The sequence below is a fragment of the Hippocampus zosterae genome, chromosome 3 (assembly GCF_025434085.1).
Source record: "Hippocampus zosterae strain Florida chromosome 3, ASM2543408v3, whole genome shotgun sequence".
NCBI classification, from domain to species: Eukaryota; Metazoa; Chordata; class Actinopteri; order Syngnathiformes; family Syngnathidae; genus Hippocampus; species Hippocampus zosterae.
In genome coordinates this window covers 20,617,057-20,634,386 of record NC_067453.1, presented here as the reverse complement: position 1 = coordinate 20,634,386, position 17,330 = coordinate 20,617,057, and the positions used below count along the sequence as shown (strand labels likewise).

Below are 17,330 nucleotides of genomic sequence, written 5' to 3'. Positions count from 1 at the left end.
GTACACGTGCGTGCATGCACACACACACACGCACACACACACGTAGGACATTGCGAAACATCAGTGCCGGGAATACATTCTGAATCGTGACTCACCGTGCCACAATGTCCTTTTACCAGCGAGGGAATAAAAAAAAAAACACTTCAATGTGAGGTCATTAGTGCTGAGCATACAGCATCACTGCGTCAGAGGTAGAGAGAGAAAAAAAAAAGATCTATGTTTTGAAGGAGTGTGTCGTGAGCCACGTGAGAGCAGCAGCATGTTCTTGTGTTGAGCAAAAAGATGCACGGAATCTTTTTCAGTCTATGAGTGTGTGGAGGACAAACAACAAATGGTCACCGGCACTTTCCATTTTGCTCTTGAACATTAAAGGCTACTTTCGATTCCAAGTAGAAGACAGGGCTTCAACGCATTTAACAAAAAAACAAAATGAGCTTGCTTCATTAGAATTTCTAACTGGAATGCATTAGTATGCACGCTGAACCTGTGTATTCTTCAGTTGCCTCTTTAATTTCACGCTACACCAATAATTATTTTTCACAATCAGAACAGCTGTGGTTTTAAAATTTTAATTTATTTGAATCAATGAAAATAAATGAACGCTGCTATCCGCAAAGCCCTTTACCCCAACAAGTAGCATTTTCAATGTATTTATCATTGCTGTAAAAGTACAAACAAAATGCCATCTTTCTCTTTCTGGTCATGACGAATGAGTTTTTTTTTTCAGTCATGAAAGTATTTCAATTAAACAAAGGCTACAAGATCCCACATCAGTAAAGCAGGGTACTCACATGATACTCAGGCCAAATGTTTGACCTACAGGTCAAAGCTAAAAAGACCTGATAGTTGGATTTCTCAAAAATTATCCTGTGGCCTGCCGTGTGTTACGATTGATTTCTCCTCTCTGATTTCGCTCAGAATTTGTAAATATTAAAATTGTACAATATTAATTAACACACATCCTTGTGTGGGGTTTGTCAGTTTGAAAATCATTAAAAATCTCGGGATGTGTATCTCACACATAAGAGGTTAACTGTAGGTGAAGAACACGAGAAAGCATCAAAATAAGGCAGACTCCAACCGATTGTATGATGGCAGTGTCTGACTAAAAGATATTGGTCAGTCTGGGTCAAACCTTCACCATTCAGTGAAACAATGACATTTGGAATTGGATTAAAAATACATTGAACTATAAAACACCAAAGGCTTGAATGCAAAACAACATCCTAAAAGACACCTAATCACTTTGTGATGATGACTTTTGGATACTGAAAAAGAAAATGGCGCAAAGGTTGTGATGGGTGTCTGCGGTGAAGAACAAAGCTGGACTGATTGATTGCGTCTCAGTTTGAACGTCATTCACGTGCGCAGAGCCCTGTGCTGATCGTGTTCTCTCTGCTTTCGATGTCTCTGGTCCAGCTGTGTTTGCGTTTTGTAACGGCAAATTCTCCATTGCTGAGCGGTCGTCCAAAACCACTTGCGCGTCCACCTCTGCAGGGCACGTGTCCGGCGCAGCCGCGGCCTGTTCATTCTTCTCCGTCGAGAACGTGCGCCTTTGGCCGTCCTCAGCGCTTCTTCTTTGGCATGCGTCATCGTGCTGTCGTTGAAGTGGAACCAGCGCACCTCGTGGCTGCCGTACGCTGTGTAGTGGTCTGTTCCCATCCTGCCGACACACACGTGCACTAGGGCACATTTTGGAGCGGGACAAAAGCCTGAGGAAAGGGGATCAGCCACGTCTGGTGCAACATTGCCCCTTAGAGGCCCCTGATACAATGACACTAAGTACCAGTTCAACGGGCTTTTTAAGATAAGATAAGATATCCTTTATTCGTCCCACACTGGGGAAATTTACAACACTGGGGAAATTTACAATTGGGGTTATGTTTCACGGTTTTAATGTAATACACGGTGAGATAGAGCCAAGCTTTTTAATGTTGTTTGTTACATGATTAAGGCATAGAAAATGATGAAAACGTTCTACAGTGAAACTCCTCTACAACGAAATCATTTTTGCAGGAAGAATTTTTTCACAACAGGAGACTTTTCACTGTAGCAAATTTTTCTCAGACGTACACATGAACACACACAAAAAACGTACTGTATATGTGTATGTTTTATTTTTATTCCAATAGTGCATAAGTATGAGCATACACTTATTTGACACTTCATATAGGCAGCATAGAAAGAAAAAAAGGGAAAGAAATTACGAAATTTACGATCAGTATTTACTTTCACTTAAATCAATTTATTGCATAATGTCTTTTATTTTGCTTCCCCCATCTTTCATTTTTATTACCTTTATCCTGTCTTCAAGCGTTAAAGCTTTTCTTTTCTTAACTCCTTGGTATGCAAAGGTCCATTTTGTCGCCATTTTAGCAATGCAACGTTTGTGCTGTGTCTGAAACTAACAATAACAAATACTTCCTGTACTACTGCGCATGTGTAAACCAGCGTGGTTGTTGTTGTTGCCGTTTCCGAACGAAGCAGTAGAGGTCGCTGTGGCATGCTGAGGTCGGATTAAACTTTTGCCGAAGGCTTGTTTTCGTTGTAGTGAATCTCGTTGCGAGGCAAGAGCAGAGAAAGAGTTCGCATAACGGAACAGGGGGACTTTTTGTTGTAGGTGGAGCAGAAAAGTGGGAATGGCTTTCATGCATGAAATTATTTTCACACTAGGGGGTATTTTCACCCATGTAGGTTTTGTTGTAGAGAAGTTTCACTGTACTCGCTATGAACCATGATGCACTACAATGCTGCCAACATTTCATAACACACAGCTCTCCGCCAACAAACTGGCTGAAAAGATAAAGGCAATGTTTTTTATTTTTAAACTTCCTGTTTTCATACCATCACATGTTGCCTTCATCTGTCGCTTGAATATAACTGCATTACTAACTATAATTTCGGGGTGTCTATTTTTTCCCAATTTGTCTTCTTTGGCTGCCTGGTATCACCATCTGTGGTTGTTAAATGTATTGTGATGGATATCGATTTGAAAATGAATAAATAAATACATAAAATAACGTATCATAAAATTAATCCAGAATAGTTAAAATAAGACAACAGTAACGTTCCATAAATGTTGGATTAGAGTTAATATCATGTGGACTGGGTGAAGAGATGGAACAGGCAACGATAGGACCTGACAGGTTTAGTGAGGTAGGCAGTCCTGTTCTATCAGTTTGTGGTGGGAGGGGCTTTGAAGTGCCAAAAATCCCTATAAAGAATTTCAGAACAAACGGGAGGACCGTTTAGGTCAGGAAGTTAACTATTATGAAGAGCTGCCTGTCCATTCTGACAAGTGCATGTTTCCTAATAGCACATTTATTATAGAGTGGCGCCCCCTACAGCCTGTAGCCAGTCAATCACAGTCAAAAAAAATATTGAAGATAATAGACGCCCTGAAGTAAGATACAGTAATAATAATGTGAAAAGCGACTATAAGGTAGTAGTAAGTAAACTAACATTTGATTCACTCCCAATAGAACGAATAGAGATATCACCAAATGGAAACACAATAGCTCAGGTCACATTTCAGGATTTAAATTTTTTTACAACCGGTATTTTAAAAGTGACATGTAACAGATTCAGCTCCAGGCAGAAGTCTTGTCTCCGTAGAAGGTAGTGCCTCCCAAAAAGCATATTCAATTAAATACAGGTTGAACATGGATTTCAAAACATTGTATCCTGTGTTTATTTATATTTAACACAATGTCCCAACTTTCTTGGAATTGGGTTTCTAATTAAAGTTGGGTGCAGGGGCATAGCCAGAAACTTTTCAGATGAAATATTTTCAGTTCATGGTTAATTTAATGGCTGTGTTTCATGAAATTTTCAAGCTCAGTGATAAGCATTTTCTTCGGCTGCCTTTGATGTTCCCGCTCAAGTGGAGGAAAAAAGAACACTGATAATTTTGTCCTTTTTTTATTAGTTGCAAAATACAGTGTGCCATCTTACCCCATTTAATGAGACAGCATAGCCGACGTTGGGGCAAAATGTCACATGGTCACACTCTCAATTTGATTGTTAATAACTCAGCACTGGCACGAAATATATAAATGACAGCAATACAAAATGTATAACTTTGTGGTTTCATTTGGTGCACATTTTCTTTATATATGATGTATTGGTTCCAAGAAATATCTCAAGGTGTAAAAAGTGTGACATCAAAAACCGGTCTCCCCTACCTATAAAACAAAAAACAACCGCCCCCCTCCAAAAAAAACTGTGTGACTAACTCATGTACAAATTGGCAAAAGTCAAAAGCCACCATCATATTTGTTGCTAAAATGAAGGCGTTGAACTAGAATGTCACACATGAGAGTGCATCACTGTTAACAATGAATACATTGATGTTCCCTTTATGATTGCGGTGTGTAGATACTTCCATGGAGGCTATATTGTCAGGAATGACGAAAATACATTTGCACCGTTATCATGATCCAAGACATACAGTAGAAAGTATGGTATCAACACCTAAGCCCCCCCCCCCCCCCCACACACACACACACACACAAAGTGTTGATTGGGTTATGCCATTTCAAGACTCTGCTCCCTGAGAGGAACCTCAGGCTGTTCATCTCTCCTTTTTGCCGGGGCGTTCTTCTGCTTTGTCCTGCAGGAGGAGCACAGATTGAAGTTACAGCAGACACATAATCAAATAACCATCTTCTTGTACCCCCCTACCGCCACCCCATTGAAAAGGTTGTTCTTACTGAGACTGAACAGTCAAGACGATGATCGTTATGATGATCGATGTGACGATGAGTCCTATCAAGACTCCACAGATGATTGCTGTTGAAGATGACCATCAAGTGAGTAAATGTTTACTACGGTGGACCAAGCATGACTCAAAGGCATAAAATTCAGTTGGGACTACAACATGACCACAAAATAGGTGTATGTGCATAGTTTACCTATTTAGTAGCTACGTTTGAACTTTGTTCACCACTGTAATGTCTGTGGTTTTGTAATTTACTGTTTTTATTTACCGATTGGCGTGTCCAGCTCATCCTCCTCCTCTTCCTCTCCTTCTTCTAAGAATTCATGGAAAAACTATTAGATCAGCTTGAAACATACAATCAAGTTAGGGGGGGAAATCCACACTCACCGTGGACACCGGCACAGGTAGCGTTGCAGCTGTCTGCGTCAAAAAATCGGTTTCCGTTTCCATGGCAGCCTGTCCAAAAGAATTTTTTGCACCTCCCATGCACTGCATCGTAGTAAAATCTCAGAAAGTTGCCGTTACATCCACCACCGAGCTTCTTCAACAGGCAGGCTTCCCTTGCTAGCGGGGGAGGGGAGAATATTAATCAGCCTCTGATAATGCTAAACAAGGTCAGGTGTTCAAAGTATTCAGATGCAGTCTGTTGTTTCTTCGCTTTACCACCTGGTGGAGTGTTTTCCACACAGATGTGCAGCAGTCAAGCGTTATCTGTCCACATAAGGTGCACGAAAGGTATTTTACACCTGAACCTTCAAATAAAACCAACGTAGCAGGAATACACCATTTAAAATGATAACACTGCACAGTCTTGACAAACGTTAATTCAACAATCAGTTTCTCTTTATGGCTTACTAGTCGGCGAAATCATGGCAGTAAATGAGATTTTAAATATTAACAGCAGCAGGATGGTAGGACCTGCATGTAATAAAATTCTTACAGACACAAAATCTTATTTAGTCCTCGAACCAACAAGTTGAGGGGGAGGGTGATTCGACAACGCATCAAATATGTTACTTTAATACTCCTAATACGGCACAGTACAGTTCGACACGATTGAAAAGTACAACTATAGTGTAAATTCCATTCCAAAAACTTGTAGCTTCAGTTAACTCATTCAATCCTAGCCATTTTCACTGGAGCAACCCCCTCAATCCCAGCGTTTTACTGGATTTTGACTGACCTTGCAAGGCCCACAGAATATTTGGTTCTAATGCTATATAAACATGGAGCCTACCAAAATAAAGTTTGGACTCTCTTCTTTCAGCAGAAAAAAAATGTTTCCCTCTTTTTCCATTCTTCAGAAATCGGCATTACAAAATGGCTAAGTTTCATGAAAATGGCGATTCCTGGGCAAAAAACGGAGAAAAAGAGCTTTTTGTAAAAGCATGCATTTCAAGCACGTGAGGCACCACTACCACTTACTGGTCACTTTTTTTTACTTGATTTAAAATGCAAACGGCGTATTCTCATTCACAGATTGCATCATCCCCTCCTCCTCTCTGTGACGCAAAAATAAAGACTTAGACGTACAAGTACGTCTTTGGTAGGCGGGGTCTAATTTTAAAAAGACGTTTAAGTTATGTCTTGTGACCTGTTGTAACTGTCATATGCTTGTGCAGGAGTTTTTAGCCTAACTCGAATTATCCTCAAAATGAGGGTAGGTCGAGCGTGGTTTTTTTTTCTCCCCCTCTCCCTCCCTTGTGGTTTCTTTCTGACTTCCGGGTTGAGTGAACGCTGGCGTGTTTTGGCTGCCGCTGCTCAACCCGTATTGTTTTGTGTTTTTTGTTATTGTAAAGTGTCCTTGGGTGTCTTGAAAGGCGCTTATAAAAAAAATGTATTATTATTATTATTGTTATTATTATAAGTACGTCTTGTGGAGTTAGTTAATTCAAACATTTATTTAACTCCTTGGTGTTAATGTTTGTTTCTCTTTGTGCGCCCTGTCATGGTGTACCCGGCTTGAGATAGGCTCCAGCTCACGCACAACCCTAATGAAAACGAAACCCATCATCCAATGATGTTAATGATTCAACGTCACCATATATGGAACACCACCAAGGGAATCTACTTTGAACCATCATAAAATTACAAATGGACCAATTAGGAGCCGCCACCTAATCTCACCATCTGATGGGTAGCTGCGCTCGATGTGGGCCGAGCAGTTCTTCATACATTCCCGTTCATTTAGGAAGCGATTGCCGTTGCCTCCTTCGCCTCTGTATACGAACGGACTGCACTGGTCGTTGGCGCCGTCGTAGTACAAAGCAATGATGAACTTATTGCCGAAACCTTCATCATCGGCTAAGTGGCAAAAATCTGTTGGAGGGTTTAAAAAGATAGAAAGAAAAATAGAAATTGTAAGTGTCAAGTGATAACATGAGCATTGCACAGGCTTGTGATATCTTCTATGCACCACTTGTTATAAATGTTTAACCTCATCACGCCCTCTTTTTATAACGGCAATAAAAAGTACCGCCTATGCTACGTTTAAACTTCCTTCCTTCACAGTCCGTCAAAGGGGCATCGGTTTCATATATTATCTCAACTTTTAAAAAACAAATTCCGAACTCACTTGATTTTGAATGAGAAGTAATACAAAGAGCCTTGTCCCACGATGATTCTTTGGTTAGTCATCGGGGTTGAGGTGTCAAGACATTGTTTGTAACTTTGGTTTATATGTTAGTCATCGTCATTACCAATGTGTAAAATACGTGAATATTTTTGGGTAAAGTACCAGCTTCTTGCCTAAAGTCAACTGGGATAGGCTCAAGCTCACCCATGATTGTCGTGAGTAATAAAGCGCGAGAGAAAATGGAAAGCGCTCTGCAAAATTTTCATTCGAGTCAAAACATTCTGTTGGGTTTGTTCTCAAAGTCAAAGCTTTAAATGGGCTCAAATTAATGTCTTGAGGTGAAAAACAAAACATACAATGGTAGGTTTTGTCCAATGTATCAACATTTTTTTTTGGTGGCCGCCATCTTGCAACAATTCAACATGAAGGTCTGCTTTTACCGTGGTTTGGATTTCACTAAAAAGGATTACGCTTAAAATGAATCATGCATACAATTTTAACAGTTTTACAACGTAAGTAAGTACATGTTTCTCAAAACAACCATACACTGGTTGCCCGGCATATTTTTTGATAGTTAGGTTAAAAGTTGTTTTTATTTTATTTTATTGGAAAATGAAGGGACCTACCTGGGACATTAGAATAGCTGAAGTGAAATGCAGCAAAGATAATGGCAAAAAGTAATAAGTGCTTCATCCTGCGGCTTGCCTCTGAGCTGTCTCTCGCCCACTGATTCCTGGTTGTAAACGACTGTGTGAGCGGGAGTTCCAGTCTGACCTTTGGACCGACACCTGCACCTTTTCAATCGAAACAAACGTTAAAGGACGAACGTGGGGTCAGGTAGACTCCAACAGTGTACGTGCGTGCATGCGCAGTTCACGTTTTGCTAATCGAGGTTGCTCCAATAAATTTCGCTCTGATCAGCCACTCAGAGGAAGAAAAATCACTGACATCATCGAGAGCCAGCATTGTGGCTGCCGTGAGTACAACTTCGAAATCTTGATTGGTTGAAGAAGCAGTACCACTAGAATTAGAGAATGAGATAAGAGTTTAAGTTTCACCTGCTAGTACGATTGATCCTGAAGACCGTGGGCAAACAACTGCTGCCACCCCCCCCCAACCACCAAAAAAATCCACATATCTGAAATAAAAGCAATGCAGCAAAGTGCCATTTACTGACCTGGCAGATTACCACAAGTAGATGAGTAAATGAATTTAATTTATTGTCATTTCATTGGGTTGATGCCACGACGTTGGGGAATTAGGGGAACACTTGGTAGCCTCATGCGGTTTCCCATCGACGTTCTAACCAGGCCTGAACGAGCTTGTTTTCCAAAATCAGGCATTCTTAAGAGTGCTACCAATGCACTGAACCGTACGCGTGAGTAGGTTTGACTGACATATTGACAATGGGGCCACATTTGGACATTTTCCTTCACTTGCAATCAAAGTTAGCCCGATTGTCGTATGGCTCGAAAAGATTGTCTCGAGCAATTATCCTGTGGTGTGGGGTGGGAGGGATTTCTTCTCCTCGAACTGGAAAATCATTGGGGGGCCAGCTTTCGTAAATGGTACATGTTCAGTATTTCCGGCGGCATATCGTTAAGTGTGTGGTCGACACTTGGAAGTTCACTCGGACCCCCAAATCAGTGATTGTGATGTGAAACGGAATGATAGCGTTTTGTGTGTGTGTGTGTGTGTGTGTGTGTGTGTGTGAGTGTGGAGTCACTCACATAGTTACAAATGTGTGAAACTTTCTCATTGCTGAAGTGATCTCAGATAAGATTGACTCATCTGGAAGCAATTACAAGTGAAGTAATGAAGTGAAAGCGGATAAACCAAATGGCGGCAAGTTTGTTTACCCAGTCATGGCATTTTGAAGCCTGAAAATGGATTTTAAATTCTAACTTGGAAATCATCTTTTTGTTTCTGCCAATACGGACAGACTTTCGTTTGCACGAGTGTAACACGTTTTCACAATGTCAGAAGACTATCCGTGCTTGACAGAAATCAAGCCTGTCAATCGCGTAGAAATAGATAAAGTTAAGTCAAGAAGAGAAGAAACTGCAAACACACACATGCAAGCGCACACTTGGCCAGAGGCACTTGACTTGAGATTGCGTGGAAGCAGTGGACTTGTCACAGAGCGCGTTAAGAAGACACAGTGGGCTGGTGTTGTTGTGACTGTGACGTCAATGGAGGCTACAATGAGAGACGACATGCGCTTAAAAGCGGTGTGGAGGCTTGTGGTTTGCTGCACGGACCGATCCACAAAAGCCAGAGGACACCACCATGTTGCCTTTGAGCCTCACACCCTTAGCTCTTTTACTGCAAGTGGTCGTGGTTTATGGTAAGATGCTTTCAGGCACAACTTTACTATGACAGTTCAATAAATGCCTTTTTTTTTTTTTTTTGCTGGTGATTTGAATTTTGAGTGACTGTTTTTTTTCTTTTTAACCTTTAAAATGTAAACTGTGTTCCCCTACTTGCATATTAATTTACAATGCGATCTATTTGTCTGTTTCAGGGATCAACTGGGGCTATACCAGTAAGTCTGATTATCTGATTTTTTCTTCTTTTTTTTTCTTTACTTTTTCTTTATTGTTCTTCTAAAATAAATTCTACATGTTACACAGTACCTGGTGAAGGGTTCAGTTTCATTTGTGCAACGGTTATTTTCTGACTTCAGTCATAGATAGAGATAAATGGATATCCAGCCATTATGTACCATACATTGCTTTAATAATTATAATTTGACAACCGATTCAGGGTGTCCCCCGCCTACTGCCCGAAGACAGCTGGGATAGGCTCCAGCACCCCCCGCGACCCTAGTGAGGATCAAGCGGCACGGAAGATGAATGAATGAATTTATATCAGCCCAAAAAAAGTGCATTATCTTTATCCTCCATCATACAATATTGACCTTTCTCGTATCCCGACCTTGGATTTTTGTGGCTCTGCTTCTCAAAAGTGAACCCAATGTTGCATTTAGCAATCTGAAGGTTATTCTTCACATTTTTCTGGCTTGTTTCATCCATATTATTTCAGAAATAGTCATTAGTATTGTATTGTTTCAATGTTTTTTGTTCAATTCATTTCCTACACTGTTATTTGTGTGCCAACAAGAGTCAATCTTATAATTAGGAGGTCTGATGGTCCCTGTTTTAATCACAACTGTGGTTTGGCATTAATAAGAGCGGACGAGTCCTTACGCAGTGGTACTCATCACACATCTGCGGTTAGTGTACCTACGAATTAGGATCAATCAAGACATTCAATTGAAGCCCTTTGAAACCATCTTGAGTCATGTAAGCTTGGGAAAAAATGGTCAAGAAAAAAAAAGAGTTCACCCTCAGTTATAGGCTGAAAGCATCCAAAGGGTCATTTTAGTGGTCAAGACTCTGGCCAGACGGAGGCCACATGACGAGTGCACAGTTGACTCATCGACCGCCCCCAATCGAACCTTGAGGTCCACGGCAAAGATGTCAGTGATTCTTGTCTTTCGCACTGCACATATCGGTTGATCGTGTCATTTTATAGAATCTGAATAAGGATTAAAGCCGTTGCATCACTTCATGGTGCTTCAGTCATCTCTAAAGTGGGCACAAAGGTGGGCACAAGGCAGTTTGGAGGGGTGGTTGGGGTTTGGGGTGTGAATTCATCTGGAACAAATAGCTTCACTGAAAATGAAACATGACGCTTCAATTTGGAGACACGGTCGTCGGGTTCACAAGCGTGACTTTCGTTCTGCGTACATTTGAATTCCCGTGTCTTGTCTTCTTGTCACGCCTTTTTTTCCACTTGATTTTGAGAGACATTGCGAAGCCGCGGAGCTCATCTTATGGAAGGCACGACCTGATTTTTTTGAGTCATTGTGTGCCATTTTTTTTGTAGAAACCCTCACAGCCTGGCCCTCATGTTCACACAATGAAGCCTTTTCGTATTCAGTCGGTGATTTAATTATCGACGCAATATTTAGTGGGCCATCATTTATGCAGCATTGTGACATATATTTACTCCGTTTCCTTTTCACAGAGAACCTTATTTGGAATAGTGCATCGCTGCAAGTGGTGCTTAGCTTCAAGCTGTGATTCCCAACCGGGCCTGGCATGACACTCGAGCGTGCCGTGACAAATCATCACGCGGGGGGGAAAATTATCCATGTCAGTGACATATCGTGACAGGCAGAAAAACGAAATGCTTTTGCGCTAGATGCAAGACGATATAAAAAACCTGTGTATCCACTTTGCCGTTCAAAAAACATTCTAAGTCATGGTTTCCTACGGAAATATCAGCTTTGTGCTCAACTAACCCTTTAAGAGGCAGAGGTTACTATCGTGGACAGCTCTTCATGTTATCGGGTTACAGGGTGCATGAAAGGGTTAAACAGGCCCACATTTCATACCGAGTAAGTCCATTTGTGAGTACATTAATACGAGATCATCACTATTTACTGGTAAGTATTCGTACTTTTTGTGGGGGTGGAGGGGTTCGTTGAGGTTCAACTGAACTACTGGTACATTGTTTCACCAGCTTACATGCACTTCCCAAAATTGGTGATTATTTGGCCACACGAAGGCCACTCCAAAAATGGAATTCATGCAAGAAGAAACAGTCATTTCACGACAAGCCGCTTTAGCTCGGGCTCAAATTACATTTGGGTTGAAATACAGATTTATGTCAAAATGCCTTTGACGGAGGCCATTTGTTCACATAGCTGACCTTCTTGCAGCTGGCATGGGATCAGTTCCAGCTCATTCTAAATCGCCCTGTGATTTAGTCGCACCTAAAGTCAGTTGGGTTCGGGCTGTATAGAAATTGGAAGAATGCATGGATGGATTTATATTGATTCTATTTTCAGGCCGAGATGGAGAAAGCCACTGGAACCAACACTTTCCCTACTGTGCTGGGCCTTCGCAGTCTCCAGTTGCCTTCAAGACAGCGAAGCTGATCTTTGATGCATCCTTACGCCCAATTGTGCTTGAGAACTATGATTTGACGGGCGGACGTAATCTGAATCTGACAAACAGCGGACATTCAAGTGAGTATTTAATCCACGTTGAAATGCATGTTAAGGCATGGCGTAGTCTCCCAAAGCAGGTTTTTCCAAACCTTCTCATTTGTAGATCCAAATTACAATTGCGTTTCCTCCCCGGGACGCAAGCATCCTCAAATATACAGTATTACATGTTGCCAAAACATAGACATACAGTATACAGTGTACATCAATAAATGAAACAAAACACAGAGTACAAGAATGTACGAAAACAAACATGCTCTACAGTTTTGTGTCCCAAATGTACGCTTGGTAAGTCTTTCTCTAAACACAGTTCAATGTAGTTAATCAGAATCAGCATCAGAATCATCTTTATTGGCCAAGTATGTAGAACACACAAGGAATTTGTCTCCGGTATAACACGCTGCATTAGTATCATCCTAAACAACAAAATCATTGAACCATTTTAGAGTAACCAGTAGTTTTGTAGTACCATTTTGTAGTACAAGAAGTGCACCAACATTACACTTATTTTTGGATGGGCACCAGAAATATATTAAAAAGTACATGGATGTGATGTGAACACAATCACCATAAATGACGCAAAATCCATTTGTTTTTTTACATCTACCACTTTTAACTCTTCTCACAGCCATTTCACCAAAATGAAAGAGTCCCATATTTATTTTGGGAAATAAGAGCAAAAATTACTCATCAACTTACTAACTATGCCAACCCTGCAGTGGGTCTGGTTAATCTTCACATCAGCAACCAGAGTTGGTTCACTCAACTACAAGTCAAGTCTACTGGAGATAAAAGCATGGAGAAGCTGCGCCTTGTCTGCCTGGAGCATGCAGCCTTTCACCCTGGATTTGTTTTTCAGCTGGTAAAAGGCAATTTCTATGATTGATTTGATATGACTGCTGAAAGTCAGGCACCCCAAGAGTTCTGACTTGGTCTTTGGTTTCTAAAAACAGTGACTCCAGGTTTTTTTAATAGCAATCCTCTTTTCTTCATTGCTAAAAACAATTAAGTTGTGTATAGATTTAGCCGAATACAACTTTTGTTCATTCAGTTGTAAATTTGCTTTTGACAATGATGCCACACAGTCATAGAACTGCTGTCATTTGGGGACTTTCATAAACATGGTGTTCTGAAGCTGTTGACCAAAGGGTAATATACAGGCTCAACAAAAGGGGTCCAAAGATTGACCCTTGAGGGGACCCCACGTCATGGCCATTCGACCAGATTCTAAACATTTTAGAACCGCTCCATTTGATCCCCTTAGCCACTCTGAATTTGGCAATAAACACACAATGGACAAACAAACACAACAAGCCCACATTCATTTCTGCTTTAGCTCCCAAATCAACTTCTGTGGCAATCTACGCTCTCATTAGTGCATTGAAGATTTTCACTTAATGCTTCGTGATTCACGGATAATGAAAGAAGTACCGGTAACTGGCTTTTATATCATCTGCTCCACAGTCCAAGTAGTTCTTCCCTCAATGATGACCATCTCCGGCCTCCCTCAACGCTACACTGCAGCTCAGCTCCACATTCACTGGGGCTCCAAAACCAGTCCTCTTGGTTCTGAGCACACGGTTGACAGTAAGCAGTATGCTGCAGAGGTAAACAAAAACTCACTGGCATCAAATGCAAATGCACCAATCACATCTATGCACAAGTCTCACTTGATGGGTAACATGTAAAACTCGACAGGCAGATGATCCTGAACTTCAGTATGAATTAGTTCTGCCTTTGCAAGACTTGACACAACTATCATTTCAATATTTTAAAAAAATAATAAATAAACCTCATGCATGTTCCACTTCGAGTCTTAGGAAGTTAAAAGAAAGGTTTCAGTCATGTTCAGATATAAGAGCCTGCTTGTACCATCAATTTCAGTCCCCTTGAGAATTGTCCCTCGTACTGGATTTAAAATTGTGCTCAGTAAAGCCCTCCAAGCTTTATTTTCACCCATGGCCTCACATATTGTACCAAAACGTGTGTACCAAAAATGCGTTAACTCTTTCACGCAGAAATGACTTGAGCCTTTTTTTTTTTACCTGTGCCACCACAAGGCTGTGTCCCAGCGCCTGCAGAGCCACATCTAAGGAAGGTGTTGTGGTCTATGTCTCAGTGGACACAGGGATGCAGTCTTCAATATGTCCTTTCAAGTCACTCCAAAATCCACAACCACACTTTGATGACATGTTGTTTTGGGACTCATGGACTCTTTGATTCCCAGAAATTGGCATATAATTCTGTTATTTGATAGAAAAGAAGAGCATGACTACGGCGCATCACAAAAAATATAATATTGTTGCCCAACAATGTCAGGTTTGGTCGCCTGGAAAAGTCATTTGTGCTATTTCTGGATGGTCTCTTCCTGGGTTTCATCAAATTGTGGGATCACTGAAGTCAGGGAGAGTGGAAAGTGACGTTTACAGATTCAGAGTTTGGGTGCTTCTTTGTGAGGTGCCAGCTGATGTGGCTCAGGCTTCTGTTTTGGAAGCCTTCCCTGGCGAGGTCGTCTGGGAGGCGACCTTAGGTCATGCAAGAGTGACTTTGGTGTTCTACTCGGGTTGCTGCCCCGCGACCTGGGTCAGCAGAACAAAATGCAAAACATTTTTTTTTCATCATAGACCATTTCTCTCCTCTCTTACAGCTGCACATTGTACACTACAACTCAGAAAAGTACCCCAACGTATCCATGGCTTTTGACAAATCTGACGGTCTGGCTGTACTGGGCGTTTTCATCGAGGTGACCAGCTACAGATCTTTTTTCTTGAGATCGACTCTGAAGATCTGACCATGTGAGCATCTTACTCTTTCTTTTTCAAACAGATTGGGTCCTTCAGTCCAGGCTACGACAACATTTTTTCATATCTCACTCAAATCCCCAAGAAATGTGAGTCAAACACGGTTTGCTTGGTCGCGGGTGTTTATGTGGAGCACAGAGGAATGACCTCTCCATTTAAACATAGCAAACAGCCACAACATTCCGGCTTTTGACATCAGAGCGCTGATGCCTCAGCGTCTGGATGAGTATTTCCGCTACGACGGCTCTCTGACGACACCGCCTTGCTATCAAAGTGTGCTGTGGACGGTGTTCAAGAATCCTATCACCATCTCTCAAGCTCAGGTGACTTATTTACCCTTCTGTCCAAATCGGCCGTGAACTCGTACATCTGAGCACTTCAATTTAACATTTCTTTTGTCTCTCTCACGTTTGCAGTACGACACCTTGACGACAACCTTCTTCGCCTCCTCGGCAAACCAAGCCATCGCCGTGCCGCTCATTAACAACTTCAGGAAGCCACTCCCTTTTGAGAACCGCGTTGTCCTGAGCTCCTTCAAGCAAGGTAAAATTGCTTTCCATGAACGCCGCATGGCTGTAAACGCAATCTCATATCAGCTTCAATGCTATTGACTTTTGTCTGGCTTGGGATCAGCTGCTGGGTTTAGGATGCAGTTAACCATTGCGCTGGTATTCGGGGCTGTCGCCGTAACATTTATCCTGAAGGTGTCCCGCTTTTTAAATGGCTAGCATGGTGGCGCGGAATGCCTTGATACAGGCTACTTGCTTTCCTGACTGCTGTGCTTTTGGGTGTGCATGATGCCATGCCCCCCCCGCCCCCCCACACACACACACAAATCTCACCTGTCCCTGGATGTACAACAAAATGTGACCCACTCCATGTCTAATACAGGAGTGACGACCTATATGTCGACCACGTGCGTCCTCAAACGGAAGGCAATCGTTCGCCAATTATTGGTTGGTGATTTAGAGGAGGTCATTGAAAGCGGGCTCCTATCTGCAAGTTCCACCAAGTTGCTCTTCCAGGAGTATGCGCAAGCCGAATTGAAGAAACCCATCCATGGATTTACATCATCTGCCAGTGTATCATCCAAATGGCTATCCATGTTGAAGGAGATCTCTCAGCCGACAGTGGCCTTTGGCTCATTGCTGAAGCAGAAGTCCCGGGAGATCCAACAGTCCACCACCACCAAGAGCCTGGCTCTTTCTTTGGCTGAGGCTGTTCTCCCGAAGCTCAACCTCAACAGCTACCTGGCCTGCAAGGCAGACCTCGCTCCCGCAACCATCAAGTACATACTCAGTGGACGGCCCCTGGGGAACGAATATGAGGATTTCTTCCTGCTTGACCCGTACCTTGATCGTTACACAATGCATCCTTGGCTTAGGCAAATTGAGTGGGAGGACTAGAGAGATTTCCTCACGTAGTCGAGTCGCTTTCTATTGCACACGTCAGCGTCATGTTTGTCTAGCGTTGTGCAAGTAGAATTTTAGCCGCGCTCCGCATTCTCTGACCTGTCATCTTCTGCTAAACTTTGTGAATTCCAACTCATGTTATTGTAATTAAATTATTCATTCGAGTGTGCGCACACTATCTATTATCATAACAGTGATTCACTTCACACTTGCCTGCGTACCAACATTAGTGACAGCCGCATTGGCTTGTCATTCTGACAAAGTTTGTTTCTATCAAATTTGTGATTTAAATTATGCCAAATAAGGTATGGACTTTGGATCCCCGCCTTCATATTTTCTTTGAAAAGCTTTAAATAAACTATTTTTAAAAAGTGATCTAGTTTGCAAATGGTCTTCATTTTACATTAATTTACATTAATTAGTCTTAATTTTAGATTTTTCAAAAACCAACTCTAAAATGTCATTTTCTGTCTTAATATCGGGATATTTTTGCTATTTCTACCCGTTTGACAGTGCTGCTAAAAATGGCCAATAATGCATTAGTTTGAGTACATTACAATTCAGAGGTCATTAAAATGTTAACATGATTTTTTTTTTTAAAAAGGGGCCAATTTTTAATCTCAGTTCAAGGCACATTAATTCATTTGATGGTAATAACTCATTTTGTCCCTGCAATGAAGCTACTGCGCGTACAGAGTAATTTTCTGTTCATACCTCTATGAGTACAATACAATACAATACATGCCGATTTATATAGCGCTTTCACAACAGCGGCAGCTGTAACAAAGCGCTTTACAAAACAGTT

General features: G+C 41.6%; 2 protein-coding genes across 2 annotated transcripts; one reads left to right on the top strand and one right to left on the bottom strand.

Moving 5' to 3' along the window:
- Positions 1 to 4,516: 4,516 nt before the first annotated feature.
- Positions 4,517 to 8,037, bottom strand: si:dkeyp-73b11.8 (BPTI/Kunitz domain-containing protein). Its single transcript, XM_052062245.1, has 6 exons — positions 7,922 to 8,037; positions 6,848 to 7,039; positions 5,108 to 5,284; positions 4,989 to 5,033; positions 4,713 to 4,791; positions 4,517 to 4,612 (listed from the first exon to the last, which is right to left on the bottom strand). Exons 1-6 carry the CDS (start codon positions 7,986 to 7,988, stop codon positions 4,528 to 4,530), a joined length of 645 nt encoding a protein of 214 aa, XP_051918205.1. The 5' UTR covers positions 7,989 to 8,037; the 3' UTR covers positions 4,517 to 4,527.
- Positions 8,038 to 8,126: 89 nt separating this feature from the next.
- On the top strand, positions 8,127 to 16,898 carry ca12 (carbonic anhydrase XII). Its single transcript, XM_052062240.1, has 9 exons — positions 8,127 to 9,642; positions 9,820 to 9,840; positions 12,154 to 12,333; positions 13,777 to 13,919; positions 14,960 to 15,055; positions 15,139 to 15,202; positions 15,279 to 15,436; positions 15,530 to 15,656; positions 16,005 to 16,898. Exons 1-9 carry the CDS (start codon positions 9,585 to 9,587, stop codon positions 16,517 to 16,519), a joined length of 1,362 nt encoding a protein of 453 aa, XP_051918200.1. The 5' UTR covers positions 8,127 to 9,584; the 3' UTR covers positions 16,520 to 16,898.
- The last annotated feature ends 432 nt before the right edge of the window (positions 16,899 to 17,330 follow it).